Source organism: Scardinius erythrophthalmus (assembly GCF_964197995.2).
Source record: "Scardinius erythrophthalmus genome assembly, chromosome: 19".
Lineage (NCBI taxonomy): Eukaryota > Metazoa > Chordata > Actinopteri > Cypriniformes > Leuciscidae > Scardinius > Scardinius erythrophthalmus.
In genome coordinates this window covers 10,920,689-10,936,983 of record NC_138239.1, presented here as the reverse complement: position 1 = coordinate 10,936,983, position 16,295 = coordinate 10,920,689, and the positions used below count along the sequence as shown (strand labels likewise).

The window sequence follows — 16,295 nt, the reverse complement described above, 5'->3', positions numbered from 1 at the left end:
GGAAATGGACTTGAAATTTTGACACAAAATCCTAATGAACTGGTTTTCGAAATCAGAACAGGATTTAACCCGAAATCTCTTTTTAGTGCACTTGGGCTCATTTGGGACCAGTATGATATAATTATTACGGACACAAGATGTTAATAAAACATGAAAAGCCTTGTCTAATCTAACAACCTCCAAAACACAATGAAATGAAACATAGGAAATAATATTTTTGTTCTGATTTTCCAATGTGACGCTTTCTGTTCTGTTTTCTGAGAGAAGCTTTGTGTTTTTGCTTTTTCTTTTTTTTGCGTCCATGGCACTCCTTGTAGTTATTAGTTCTGTTGCAACCTCTCAAAGCCCTTCCGTTTGTGTACCGTGATGTGGCTTAGTGTCTTGAAATTGCTATTTGTCTGAAATAGTCCTGTCCTCCTTTTGCTTTCAGTGCCCCTCTTCCCTTGCTGTCGATGTGGTGCAGCACCTCTGCACTCGACACACTTTTCTTCCTTGACTGATTTCAGTAGTGTGCTACACATTTGTCTTATCAGAGAGTCTTGGGTTGTTTTCACACTTTATTTGATTGGTTTGGTCCGAACCAAAGTTCAATTCCTTCCCCCAGCCCCAGTATTATTGGGCTCCGAAATCTACATGAACACAAATGTACATTTGCATCCTCAACATGAGTGTAGCTTTCACACCAACCTGACAAACTAAACTCTGACATAAAAAAGACTCTTTAAATGGGCAGTTGACCCAGAAATGAAGATTTTGTTATCATCTACTCACCCTCGTCTCGTTACAAACTCGTATGACTTTCCTTTGTCCAAAGAACACAAAAGAAGCTTAGGAAAATCTTTATTCTGCTCTTTTTAATTTAAATTAAAGTATACATAATGAAAAAATAATAATACTTTTATTCAGCAAGGATATATTAAGTGTTACACAAGATTTCTATTTCAAATTAATGCTGTTATTTTGAACTTTCTAATAATCAAAGAATCCTGAAAAAGAAATATATTCATATATTATATATTATTATTAATAATATGATCAAAAATGGCTGTGTATATATATATATATATATATATATATATATATATATATATATATATATATATATATATATATATATATATATATACACTCACCTAAAGGATTATTAGGAACACCTGTTCAATTTCTCATTAATGCAATTATCTAATCAACCAATCACATGGCAGTTGCTTCAATGCATTTAGGGGTGTGGTCCTGGTCAAGACAATCTCCTGAACTCCAAACTGAATGTCAGAATGGGAAAGAAAGGTGATTTAAGCAATTTTGAGCGTGGCATGGTTGTTGGTGCCAGACGGGCCAGTCTGAGTATTTCACAATCTGCTCAGTTACTGGGATTTTCACACACAACCATTTTTAGGGTTTACAAAGAATGGTGTGAAAAGGGAAAAACATCCAGTATGCGGCAGTCCTGTGGGCGAAAATGCCTTGTTGATGCCAGAGGTCAGAGGAGAATGGGCCGACTGATTCAAGCTGATAGAAGAGCAACTTTGACTGAAATAACCACTCGTTACAACCGAGGTATGCAGCAAAGCATTTGTGAAGCCACAACACGCACAACCTTGAGGCGGATGGGCTACAACAGCAGAAGACCCCACCGGGTACCACTCATCTCCACTACAAATAGGAAAAAGAGGCTACAATTTGCACGAGCTCACCAAAATTGGACAGTTGAAGACTGGAAAAATGTTGCCTTCTCTGATGAATCTCGATTTCTGTTGAGACATTCAGATGGTAGAGTCAGAATTTGGCGTAAACAGAATGAGAACATGAATCCATCATGCCTTGTTGCCACTGTGCAGGCTGGTGGTGGTGGTGTAATGGTGTGGGGGATGTTTTCTTGGCACACTTTAGGCCCCTTAGTGACAATTGGGCATCGTTTAAATGCCACGGCCTACCTGAGCATTGTTTTTGACCATGTCCATCCCTTTATGACCACCATGTACCCATCCTCTGATGGCTACTTCCAGCAGGATAATGCACCATGTCACAAAGCTCGAATCATTTCAAATTGGTTTCTTGAACATGACAATGAGTTCACTGTACTAAAATGGCCCCCACAGTCACCAGATCTCAACCCAATAGAGCATCTTTGGGATGTGGTGGAACGGGAGCTTCGTGCCCTGGATGTGCATCCCACAAATCTCCATCAACTGCAAGATGCTATCAATATGGGCCAACATTTCTAAAGAATGCTTTCAGCACCTTGTTGAATCAATGCCACATAGAATTAAGGCAGTTCTGAAGGCGAAAGGGGGTCAAACACAGTATTAGTATGGTGTTCCTAATAATCCTTTAGGTGAGTGTGTGTTTATATATATATATACATATAACACATATATATATGTACGTACGTACAGACATTTTTGTATATATATATATATATAGTTTCCAATAAAATATTACTTAGCACAACCATTTTCAACATAGTTAGTGATAAGAAATGCACCAAATCATGGCTGCTGAAAATTTAGCTTTTCCATCACAGGAATACATTACATTTTAAGATAGAAAGTATTACTGTTTTTACTGTGTTTTTGATTAAATAAATGCAGCCTTGGTGAGCATAACAGACTTGTTTCAGAAACATAAAAAAAAATCTTACCAAACCCAAACTTTTGAATGGTAGTGTACAATAATTAGATTTGAGATGGCAGATATTGGTATATTTTCAGACTTCAGACAACTTTTTCTGGTACTTTTATGCTGTTTTGTTGTTTGTGGAGCTTGACAGCCACTGATCATTGTATACATGAAATGAATGGAAAAGAGAGATTCTGCTAGTTTGGAATGACATGAGGGTAAATAAATGACAGAATTAAAATTTGGGGGTGAATTGTTGCTTTATAGACATCAGTGGTGCTTTATCAGGAGACAGAACTGATTTCCTATCTACTACTGATCTACAGTTTAGATTCTGCACCCCACAGTCACAGCCGTAGTCTTCACCTCAACAGTCATCTCTCCTTTCTCTCTCAGGTAACCCAGTGTCAGCTGTTGTAACCTGTAACCTCTTTGTCATTCCTGCATTAAGAAAGATGCAGGGGATACTGGACCCACGGCCCACCATCATCAAAGCCAGGGTGAGCACAGCCACTAAAGCTTCTGTGACTTGCATTGTGTTTCTGTACTTCCGGGATGTAATCAGTGTGTGTCCTTTTCTTTGCAGCTTTCATGTGATGTAAAGTTGGATCCACGTCCAGAATATCATCGCTGTATACTGACATGGCACCACCAGGAACCACTTCCCTGGGCACAGAGCACAGGTATACATAATTAGTTATGCGTATATTCACAGACACATGCTATAAGTAACTTATCTGTATGCTAAATAGCAATTTCCTGCTCTGTTTCTCAGGAAACCAAATGAGTAGTCGGCTAATGAGCATGCGAAGTGCCAACGGCCTTCTGATGTTGCCTCCGAAAACAGAGCAATACGTGGAGTTGCACAAGGGTGAAGTCGTGGACGTCATGGTCATAGGACGGCTATGATGTCATCTTAAGGGGACAGACCAAGTATAGAGCAAGAAAGTGGTGCATGTCCACATATCATTACTATTCTGTAATATGCAACGGCACAGCTAGTTTTTATTGATTTGGGAGAAGTTGATCCAGTATAATCAACATTTCGAACAGACGAATATGTGAAATTTATGAAAATACGACTTCGAAGACATCATAGTATTTCAAAGACAGAAAATATTATACCTTTTAAATTGATAATATATATATATATGAAATATAAGAGATTTATTCTGTAATATATTGTTATAATTATTATGATTATTAATATAATGATGAATATTATCATATTAAGCAACTCTGTTCTCTTTCATTGCAATTGCTTTGTGTGTTCAATGCTAGAACTTATAGATAGCCGTAGCATTTTAATAGACAGCTGTTGGCGCCTGTCACACATACATCAGAAAGCTTATTTTCTCATCAGTAGAAAATGTGTCACTGAGGAATGAAAAGCTCTTCAAAATGACAGCGGGGACCCCTTTGGATCCCCGACGGGAGCTGGATCTTTTCATCTCTCCTCAAAGTGCACCAAGGTGACCCAGCTTCTTTCCCTTTAGTATTATATGCTCCATAAAGACTTCATTATGCTTCATAAAGGGTTTACAAAACCGCTTTGCTTGTTGTTTATCTTGTGAGTCGTGTTTATGTGCGCAGTGCCAAAAGCCAGGGCTGTGGGGGGGGGAGGTCTTGTGGTCATGACGCCGAAAAGCAGCGGGTGTCGCCGATATCACAGACTTTGTACGGATTGTTTTCGCAAAACGATGACGGGTGAGGGTCTGTGTAAAGTCTGTGCTACTTCAGCGCACACAGAGGCATGTCCTGTGCTACAGGCTACCTCAGTCTGAAACATACTTCATAATAAACTGGCCCTCATAGCTCTGCCCTTATTACTCTCTATTTTACCCACTACCCTTACATTTAAACTCGCCCGGCCCAATCCTAGAGGCTGAGCTCCCTGGAAACTTTTATTTGTTAACTTCGAAGATGAAGACAGCTTATTTAAGTGCTGACAGCCTTTTTAAACAAATTGCATAAAATGTACAGTCAAAAAAAATGCAAGAGTGATATTGTACAGACAAGTGACCAGCACTCCTAAGGAATATACTATGGTATTGAAAAGATATTGAAAAACTCTGTACTATAATATCATTTTCTGTAATACTGATCTAATGCGAGAATTAAAATTCTTGATCATTATGTAAAGACGTGGTTCAGTTTCTTTTTTTAAATAAACTCTGAAAGCTGATTGAGTTCTCCATATCTGTCATTTATTTTCATGCATGTATGATGTATGTTTATTATGTACTAAATATTTGTTTTAACATCTTTTTTTTTTTAAATATGTTCTTAATAAATATTCAGTATATTTTTTGATACTCTCTTGAAATATAGGCTTTTTACTTTTAGCATTATTAAAGGTCGACATACTAGGCTATATAGCAGGCAAAAAGCTGTTTGTCAAGTTAGGTGAATACCATAGACTGTAAAAAAAAATTGGTGAATACCTGAATGTACACCATTCACAGTGGACAATTTGCTATACCATAAGTCTATGCTTTTTTTCTATTATTATTATTATTTTTTTTTTTTTACTTAACGTTTGGATCTACAATATTAAAAGTGGTTACAATCTAAAAAAACTGAACAAGCCTTAAAAAATTCCAATCCTTTAACCGGTTTGTAATCGACTCTACGTGCTCAAGAAAAACCACACCTGATTGGACGGTGGAGTTTAAGCATGGTGGATCTGTCCAATCAGAAGCGTCGTCTCATACAGTTGCCGGAGGCGCTGTTGAGCCGCTCTCCGTCAGTCTCACAGACAGACACACAATACCGAGACTCGAGTCTCTAGCCACAGCGACCCGTCACACAACATGACAACAATCTAATGTGATATTCTGTGAACAAAACCGCTTTTGTTGGAGTATATTTACATTAATTGGACTAAAAGAACGGCACATCTTACTGAAGAGGTAAGCTAAGCGACACTTTCAAGTTGTTTTGGCCGTTAAAACGCGGCGTAAGTTAAGTGTGTTTGCAACAGGTTGCCTGGGAAAGAAAGCAGCGCTGCACTTCGGGAAGTGGCCAGCTAGCTGTGTTAGCTATGCAAATATTCAGCATAACCCTAAAACACACTCTCATTTGTATCAAATAAAGCACTAGAGACATTCAAGAGACAGTTTAGAAGATTTAAAAGTTATATGTTTCACTGTTTGTTTAGTTTTGAGGGCACGCCAATCTCATACAACGGCTGTCTCTCAAAACCTAATGAGCTGCCTACCTAGACAGCATTTGTAGGCATCATAAGCGCTTTCTACGCCCAAAAAGTGGCAGTTCACTAGGTCTTGAGATAGATGCCCTGTTGTTTGTATTAAGTAACGTTAATAGTGATCATGAAGCTACATGTTTAAAAAGGCAAAACTAGGGATTTAAACAAAATGTTCAAACTGCCTGGAAGTTTCTTTGATCGATACACGGACTGCCATTGTTCATCTACCTTCATTACAGCCATTAGGACACAAATGTCGCATTGTTCCTTCGGGAAGGTTCAGAAATCTGATAGCGCGAACCCGTCATATTCTCTCTGGTGTGATTACTGGGATACCATGGATCAAAGCTGACATGGAAAGGGCGTTATCGTTTTATTTTATGAGTGAATTGCCCTAAGGGAGGTGAAGGGGAATGATGTATTTCACCAGTCATATTACAGACATCTATAGTTAATGTTGATAATTTGTGAGTTATTAAGAGCCTGTGTCATTCGTAAAAATGGTCTCGGACTCTAGACACACTGAGCTGTTTACTAGGCATATTAAAAGTGTTTATGTGCTAATAAAATTTACTGTTAAGTGTTCTGGTTTATTTTATCAACCTCCTTTTTGAATATTCAGTGGACTCTGACAGGTTGATGAGCTAGTAAAGGAGATAAAATAAAGCCCGAGTTTTCCATTATTGATCTATTCTTGTGTTCCTAGCTGCAAAAGTTTACTCAAACTTACTATAGTATGTGTAACTTGTAGGCTACACTTTAGATGTTTGTTTATTATAGACTCCAAAATCATTTTACCTCACTTTTAGAGCATCATATCACCTTAATTACTTGCTTATGGAGTGAGTTTCAATTAATATTCTGGATTAAATACGCTCTCGACAGTATTTGTGACAAATATATTATATATTGTCATTATAGACACACACACACACACACACACACACACATATATATATATATATATATATATATATATATATATATATATATATATATATATATATATATATATATATGAAGAGTTCAGATGCAAAAGCCTCTAAGTGCCATCTGAAATTTTCTTCTAGAATGATCATTTTTATCAAGCTTGTATATTTAAGTTCAATAATTTCACTTAAATGGCAATGTAAATTACCTATTAATTGTCATTTAAGTGAATTTACTTAACTTAAATATACAAGCTTTATAAAAATGATCATTCTAGAAGAAAACTTCAGATGGCACTTAGAGGCTTTTGCATCTGAACTCTTCATATGTATAATTATTATTATTTATTTTTAAACAACTGGAAAAGTCATATCAAATCATTGGCCAGAAAATGTGAGAACCCTACAGTATTAATATATATTGATTAATGTAGGCTACGTAATGTGAAAGTCTATGGGGGTGTGACAGTTGACCCATAGACTTTGTAAGTGCTTCACTGTGTCAACACATTTTGGCTTGGCTTTGTTTGTTTAGATGTAGCCTACCTGTTTATGTCGCCAAGTCACCAAAAGTACAATCCCACCCGGGGCTGGATGTGATCCATGTCTTCATTCCATTATTAGGAGCACAATTGACAATCTTATCATTTCCTCAGATCACAAGCTGCGAGTCAGCTGGCTGCTCTGTGTTGTTTAAAGATAAGTGTTCACTGCATGCTGTGATATAATTCAGCTCAGAGGTGGCCGTAGGTAACCTGTATCAGCAGCACAGTCACAGAGATAACCTTCCCTGCTCTTGATGTGCGTACTTAAGTCGAAGATCAATTGTTCCATAACATTATTCAGTGCTGTTGATGGCAATAAATAATAGTAGGTTATTATGGCACTCTTGGTACAGGTGTGGAGTTACTGCACAAATAAATGATGTTATAACGGATGATGGAGGATTTTGGCTCTGGATCAGATGGGCTTTCTTTCAAGGAGACGGTATCTGTTTTCAGAGTAGAGCAAGAGGTGTTAATGCCAGCACGCTCTAGAATCATATTACCTCACTGCCACGTTCCTTCAGTGAGTCTGGCCTGTCAGACTGATGAAATCTGATGGCCTTTTGGATATATAGAATAGAATATAGAGAACAGTGCGACTCTTCAGAGACGGTTTGAAGATATTATCAATGGATTTAAATATTTATTATCCAGAATAATTACATTTATATCCAAAAAATTATTATATGTAATCATTTCTATTCTTATTATTATAGTGTAAAAAAATGTGTAAAATAACTTTTTCATTTGTTGTTGTTGCATTTGTTTGTTGTACAATTTAAAAATAACTTTTTTTAATTGTTACATTTTTTCAATTTATTCCTGTAATGGCAACATTGAACTTTCAGCAGCCAACTCCAGTCTTCAGTGTCACAAGATCCTTCAGAAATCATTCTAATATGCTGATTTGGTGCTTAAAAAAACATTTATAATTATCAATGTTGAAAACAGTTGTGCTGCTTAATATTTTTGGGGAAACTGCGATTACTTTTTTTCCCAGGATTTTTTTTTCTTTGATGAATAGAATGTTCAAAAGAACAGCATTTTTAAAAAAATGTGAAACTTGTAATATTATAAATGTTTTTACTCTCAATTTTTATTTATTTAATTTAATGCATCCTGCACAATAAAAGTAAAATAAGCTTACTGACCTCAAACATTTGAATGGTATTGTATGTGCTCAGCCTCCCTGCTCTAGATATTATTTTGTTGCATTGCATTAACCATTGAAATACCTGTGTTGGTCAAGCATTAAGTTCATATCCACACTAGTGACAAACACCAGCATCAAATGTTATCAGCAAATGTTTTACAGTTATGTGTGGACCTAGCAAGTAGGCTGATAGTCTCAAGTGTTTCAGCCTCATTCTCAGGTTCTATTACATCTGTGGCCTGGTTACATAAACTGCTTAGACTAGTCTTAAAACTAGTCTTAAAAGTTAGTTATCTATTTTTTTTTTCTTCAAGACTTGTTTACCTTTTTAAAGTCAATTACATAAAAAGGTAGATCAGTCTAATTTGACCTGCAAAGTAAGACTGATTAACTCTTATTCAACTTCTAGTTGGTTAAACCAGTTCTTAAGATACCGTCTTAACATAGTGGCTAAGTTTGTGCAACTGGCCCCTGGTATTAAGAGGCTAAGTGGACAATGCTACAGGTGTAAACAGGGTCTAAAACGTTTTGAGCTTGTCCACTTTCGACCAGTTCCAGAGGTAGTCGAAAATTGTATTTGACCGGATTGCTTTCATAGTGTAAACGCTCATGCGTTCGAACAGCCACAAAAGACCACCTACTCTCTGCCTACCTAACGCGTAAACATTATGAGAGGTGTGCTAGCCAGACGGGATTTAGCTATACTTTACCCTCATAACCGGTAGTATAACAAGCTTAGCTTATTTGTTATAGTTTGACATGACATAGAAGAAAACCGAAAGGTTTTGTGTATGCTTTCAAAATACTCCCGCACCTTGCTCATCTTCCGAGTGGACATTTCTCTGAACCCGCCGCGAGTGCCACAGAGAAAACGTACGCATTCAAAATCTGAGGTTAAATTAAATGATTTCATTTTCTGCTCCAGATATAGTAAACTTTTCAAGATAATATTTTAACTTTAAAATGTAACATTAACATGATGGTAATTTAAACGTAGCCTTTGTAAAAATATAAAGCAAAACAAAGGTACAAAAAATGTAAACGACTAGTATTTCCAAGTCAACTAGCAGCAGCAGTATCGTTTAATAGTCGAATAGTCTTGCACATCCCTAATGGATATCAGAGCAGAAACGAAAGCTGCTGCTCTCCATATGTAAATTGCATGAGCTTATTTCATCCATTAGATCAAAAGATCTGAAAAAGCCCATACATTTAACCGCACATAGACTCTCCTCTCAAATAAATCAGGACAGAAGTGGTTGAAAGTGGACAAGAGAGACGGATTAAAACACCAACTGTAAACAGGTACTTGTCTCCCCCGTCTACTTGTGATCCGATCGACCAGAATGCATCTTAATAAGTGTAAACAGGGCCTCAGATACGTGTGATGCATTGATGCGGGAAGAGAAGTATGAAGGAGTAGACAGTAGGGCTACATGATTAATCAAAATTAAACCGAAATCATGATTTGCTTTAGTGCGATTATGAAATCGCAAAGATATTTTTTATATATATTAATTCAATAAATATATACACAGCTTCTCTGTGATCAGTAGTAAATGCTGCTCCATCTGAAAGCACTGCGAGTTTAGTCGCTTTAGCCAGGACTTTATATCTGATGGACTGTAGTATGGGAAGAGGCTGGTACCTGTGGCAGGAGTGTACAGAACTGCTGTAACCCGTCTGTCCCCTGAGGAATTCTCAATATGCACCGACTCTGCTGTCCTGATGGACTGCCACGGTTAAGAATAAACAAACCACAAACTCTCCTAGAGAGCCCATACAAAATGCCGCGGGGATACTGTTCTGTCTAGACCTGGATTTTCCCACTTCTTTTCAGGGGGCCTGTGAAGAAAAATAACAACACGTTGGTCCCTGAGTGTTTTAACGAATGACCCCTGAAAAGTAAGCATATGGCTCTCAAATTATCGACTTGAAAACTCATCAGTTGTGTGAAATGTTTGTTTTGACTGTTTGTCACCTGGCTTGTGCTAGCTGTGAGGAATCCTCATTAATCTCTTGATTCTGTTTGGGATCTGTCAGATCTCAGTCATTGCAGGCTGGTCCAGGTGCAGCAACCAGTCAAGAGTGGATGAGCCACAGATCCCCAGCACTGTGTCTAATAGGCTTTCAATGCTATAAATTGCAACACATCAGCACACTTTAAAGCATGCAAATATTTTTCTGCTGCTTTTTTGTGCCACCGTGTTGATCATTTTATGTTCTCACTACGGATTCCAAAATAACATATAATTTAAATACCGACGGCGACAAGTCAGTGGGTTGTCTGATTGACTGGTGAACTTGATACTTATAGATCAGTGGTTGTGATTAAAAATATATGACTCCTAATACTAGGAATGCTCTGATCACCATTTTTCATTGCCGATTGTGATTTTGTTTTACAAGGAAATTGACAGACAATGCAAATTGACAGTGGCGCTTATGGAATGGCAGAAAAATGGTGTTTCCTTTGTTACCACTGTACCACAAAGCAGTGCTGCGCTTATAGACAGGCATTATACAGAGATAAAAGGAAAATAAAAGCAAATATGCAAAAAGCAATAAACAGTGCTTTAATTGCAGGATGGTCTACTAACATTACTGTTCAGGTCAGTAATATGGCCTACAAAAGAAATCTAATAAAGTAGCCTAATAAAATGTAAAATATCACTGCATAGTTTTCACTGTATAAATTGATAGATTAATGCTTATTAAAGCTTAAGTTATTAATTCAAGAGCTGTGAGTAATGTTCTCTTTGCCTTTTGTTGTTTGATTCACATTAATGTTGCAGTCGTCAGCATGTTAATAGACTGCTGCCACTTTAAGACAGAATGCAGATCTAATAATACACATCATATATTTACGCTCATTTAAGAGCCTGTTTACACCTGGCCACTTAATGCGTTTTCTCAGATCGGATAGCTATCTGATTTATCAAAACGATTCCATTTACACCTGGTCACATAAATGTGTTTTTGCGAAACGGATTTAAATCCGATCTTCAATTCCCGCGCTATATGCAGATTTAATGGAGTGCCTGTCACGAAAGCAACAGATATGAGCTGCATTTTATTGATCATCAGCTAAAAATTTCTAAATCAAAGACCGCAATAAGAAAGAGCGGCAACAGCCCTGGTAAGATCATTTAATTTCTCTACTTTTAATGATGATGATTGTGTGTTAAGCGTCTGCGACTTACTTTCACTTTGATTTGCGATAGTTTGCACGTTGGCTTAATGAATAGATGCTCAGCTTCTCATCTGCGGTGATGCGTGTTCCAGTAGCCTCGTCATATCTGGCTATAACATTACATATAGCCTATAACACGCTCTCACACATTTATATTTTAGCATTTTTGGGAGGAGTACAATTTACATATGTGGTTTCAACAACCAGATGCATTTACACTTGTCCAGTTTCGTCTGGAATGCGGCCCAGACCACCTCCTGAAGTAGTTTAAGCGATCGGATTCAAATCCGTCTCGAATGCGTTTCGGAGGGCATTTACACCTGGTCTTTTCACGATCGGATAGCTATCCGATCTGAGAAAACGCATGAAGTGGCCAGGTGTAAACAGCCCCTAAGACATGAACTGTTAATAAAAGTGAATACTCTCCAAGCAGGTCATTTCTTTGTCATATTTTGTGTGTATTTGGTAGTTTAGACACGCACACATAGCCTAAAGTATAATTTGCTTGTGTAGTTGTGGTCCGTATCGGAGCACACATACAGAAAGCCGTCTTGAAGTTGGAAATAGCGTCTCTCTCTCTTGCGTGGATTATTGTGCTTTTAATTGCTCTTTTTATTATCAAACACATCGTGCAATATAACAACACTAGAGAGACTGCATTTTACACCAATCACTGATTGATTCTGATGTTAAGTTTGGGTTTTAGGGAGAAATGACAACGCTCCGCTGTGAAGGGAAGGAAGTGGCGCTAGACAGAACTCTTCTAGTTCTTAATGGTTTTACCTCAAATATTTCCTTTTGATAATCCTTGGAAGCCAAAATCGAAAAATGAAATGAATATCACAGGCCTAAAGTAATGTTAAGTTCTCTCGGCCATTGTCGCTAATTAAGCAGGGATTTTTGAATTGTGCTCTGGGTGAGAGAGATCTCTCTCTTCTAGATTGTGAAAAATGCATCACAGACAAATGGGTTAATATTATCTTATATGCAATATAACATCTAGGCCTATATAGCAATAATAAATAGTATGTTTGTTTTCTTAATTTCTCTACCGACAGCAGAACCTGTAAGGCCCGAGCTTATCGGTACTGTGGTCTTTCATAATTTAGCCTCGGGGCCCATTTAATAGCAGGTTTCGGTACCTATCCCTAGTATTCTGTGGTGTATGTTGTTGATTTTCTCATGGTTTGAGAGGTGGAGCCTTGCAGTCTTGTTTCCACCTGTCGGTCTATTGGGTAATGTATTCTCCAAACATTTCCATGCACATTACTTTTTTTGAATGTCTTCTATGGAAGTTGTCGACTGAAGGCGAGTTGAATGGTTTATTTATTAAGGTCATGTGCAGGTTTTATTTTCTGTTTCTGCACTAAAAAGGCCAAAAGTGATTCATCCCTGCATGCTGGTGTTGTCCTTCACATACCATGCTGTATCCACATATTTTCCCTTTGTTTGTTTCTTTCCCTCTCTTTTCCACTTTCTCTCCAGCATTGCTCTCCCTCCTGGTACTAAGTGGTACGTGTTCGATTCTTTGGAATCTGGAATTTTTTTTGTACGAAAACACTGGGTGTTGGAATGTTGAGCTGGAGCTTTGGAGAAGATAACGATCCTGGTCTGTTTCTCCTCTACAGTGACAGCCATGGAAGTGTCGGCCTGTCCAGCTTCCCTATCTCCTGCATGTCTTTGCAGACATCAGCTTTTCTCTTGTGCATTTTCCAGTTCTCTGATGAGAAAGATTCATATCTGTGAGTTGTCAGTTAGTTTATTATTTGTATTTCAGTGTAAAGGTGTGGTGGACGCCAGAGCTTTCTTATATTGTCAGATAGTTATAAAACCTATTGAAGGGTGATGAAGGGAAAGGAGCTCCGGTCCCTCCCTGTCACAGAATTCAGGGACTGTTTTCCATACTTGCCACTCCTCAGGACGAGCTGTTTCATGTTTATCAGAGTAACAGGTTCATCCTGTGCAGGGCAGAGTCTGCCAGGCCAAGGAAGAAAACTTCCTTCATGTGAATAATGCATGTTATTTAGTGCGTTAAATGGAGATCTTTGCTGTTTGTTTAAGCTAACAGGCCATAAGAGCTTTATATTGCCTAACTCATTTAGTAAGCCATCCATGATACTCTTACAGACAGATTGAATTGCCGCTCATCATCTTTGAAGAAAGCAGCATGTGCAGATTATATATTTAAAAATTACACAGTAGTCACAATAGACAGTATTGAAATTTGAATTTGATCAAAGGGATAGTTCACCCAAAAATGAAAATTTTGTCATTGTTTACTCACCTTCATGCTGTTCCAAACCCATACGACTTTCATCCATCTTTAGCCCTCTACAATGCAAGTAAATCACTTGCATATTTCATACTTCTTTAATTAGCCAATGGCTAGTAAATTGTACAATTTCACTCGCATGTTATTGAATTAGACTAGAGCCCAAAAAAAGATATAATTTCATTGTCTGCTGAGCTTTACGCACCGTTGCTTGGCTGAGAGTGCCCTCTGTTGCTTTCTAAATGCAGGGCTCAACATTAAAGTGTAACTCTTGCCAAAATGTAACCTAGGGTGTTTTTGTGAATCTACCCGAGGCAAACTTTCATTTAAAAGCATAATAGAACGGAAATGCCACTTTTAAGATTGACCGTATTTTCGTTTTCGGTCAGATTGCCTTTTGAATGTGAGTGCTAGGAGCACTACTATGATAGCATCAAAAATCGCTATTTTTAAAACACTAAGAAGGCTCGACACAACATGAAACTTTGCTTGAAGTATCACCAGGGGCTCTAGGCCTACACATGAACTCCAGCATTGAGAACATTGTTTGTGTACACAGAGTTTACTGAAACAAAAAGGTTTTGAACAACTCACTGTAGCTGTGTCCGCCGGCATTTTTGACAGTCAAAAATAGTCGCTCTCCGAATGCGAATGAACTGACTTTGAATTTTAGGATTGTTTCTTATATGAGGATCCTTTTTCAAATACAAGGTCAATATTGATTTTCAATAACGACAAAACAACAAATTTATATAGAACTTAGCTTTAGGAGCTTTCCATCTTTACTCTTCTCCCTGTTACGTTGCATTCGGAGATCGACTATTTTTGTTTAACTTGTGTTTAGCTTGGATTAAACCGCTCGATTCATATGGAGTTCTTGAAGCATCAAAGTTTTGGTTTTGGTTGAATGGACTTTAAACGGAGAAACAAAAAATGTCTCAGGTTTCATTAAAAATAGCTTTATTTGTGTTTAGAATAAATAAATAAATAAATAAATAAAAAGTCTTTCAAATGACATGAAGCTAAATAATGACATAATTAAAATTTTTGGGTGTACTGTGTCTTTAATAGCAATTTTTATGACCGCATTCTGTCATTTTTGTCTGGGTTTTTGCATTGCGGAAATCATAAGGCATTGGACATCTTTTAATCTTTTATGATTAGTGGCTGATTATCTCAAATGATAGCCATTAGAACTAGGCCTGTCGCGATAATTAAATAACCGTCTGATCGCGATTATTTGATCTAACCGCGATTGTTTCAGACAACCGCGATTATTGCGCTCTTTTATAGGCCTACGGCACAAGGGGGAGTCATGGACCAAAATAAATAGACAAGCACTAATTACGTTTTCCAACAACATATTCAAAGTCATCTGAAGCCATTTCATAGCTTAATGTGAGGGACAGTTGTATATTTACATTGTTAAATTAAAGTTCACAAACTCGTCTGTAGCTGTCAATCATTCCGTTCAGCATTCAAACTCTGCAGCTGTCAATCATTCCGTTCAGCATTCAAACAGCGCGCGTTGTCCGGTTACGACAGGATACACGGTAAAACTTGTGACATTGACGTTATAATGCTTGATCTGTAGATAAAGGGCTGTGGATTTGCATAAAATGACTTTATTTTGGAGTTTTTTGCTGTTTCTAAATGACTCGTTTGCTACCGTGTGCCTACACAGCACAAGGACTATGAATTGGCATCAGACGCGCAATAACTGGAGTTTAAAACTGTGAAGAAACAAATGATCAATCAACTGTTGGACTGATATACACTAGGATTTGTGCCCTCGACATTTCTTCACTTTGTGCCGTGAACTTTTAAATGCGCACTTGTGCAGCGGCGCGCTGCGCACTGTGACTCAATGTTGCATTAAGCACACCATTCTGCACCCGCGATGCGCATACGCGCTTTGACCCGCTCTGTTTTGAAGCGTATCATATTATCATGGTTTGTGCACATTTGTTTTTATTAACATGTTTAGATTTTATTCAATTACTGTGCAGGTGTTTTCAAAAATTACTTTTTGCTGCTGATTTATACACTCACTAAGTTTAATAAACAAATTGTCATAGCTATTGAATATATTTATTTAATATTTCAAGGTGTTAACTGTAATCTTACACTGCAAAATGATAACTTACAGTACAAAGGATTAAATGTATCACAATTATTTAATGAATGAAGCACAAATCCCTAAAACAGACAATTAATTGGCATAATCGCCAAAGCCCTAACACAGACAATTAATCGTCAAAGCCCTAAAACTGACAATTAATCGCCATAACCGCAATTATTTTTTAGACAATTAATCGTCAGCCAAATTTCATAATCGTGACAGGCCTAATTAGAACTAGTCGCATAAATTGTTCA

General features: G+C 37.5%; 2 protein-coding genes across 8 annotated transcripts in view; both read left to right on the top strand.

Annotated features, from left to right (window-relative positions):
* The window catches only part of gphna (gephyrin a), an 80,200-nt gene extending 75,443 nt beyond the window's left edge, over positions 1–4,757 (top strand). For 6 of the 7 annotated variants that reach the window (XM_081393823.1, XM_081393824.1, XM_081393821.1 and 3 more), the window contains 3 exons: positions 3,016–3,119; positions 3,206–3,302; positions 3,395–3,673. In XM_081393823.1, the coding sequence (XP_081249949.1) occupies positions 3,016–3,119; positions 3,206–3,302; positions 3,395–3,528 (335 nt within the window). In that variant the 3' untranslated portion in view covers positions 3,529–3,673. Of the gene's footprint in view, positions 1–3,015; positions 3,120–3,205; positions 3,303–3,394 lie in introns of all 7 variants that reach the window. The other variant, XM_081393825.1, reaches the window with a different exon arrangement.
* A 610-nt stretch (positions 4,758–5,367) lies between these two features.
* pals1a (protein associated with LIN7 1, MAGUK p55 family member a) overlaps positions 5,368–16,295 on the top strand; it is a 32,987-nt gene continuing 22,059 nt past the window's right edge. The window contains exon 1 of the mRNA XM_081394004.1: positions 5,368–5,531. The gene's annotated coding sequence lies outside the window, so the exon portion shown is untranslated. The remainder of the gene's footprint in view (positions 5,532–16,295) is intronic.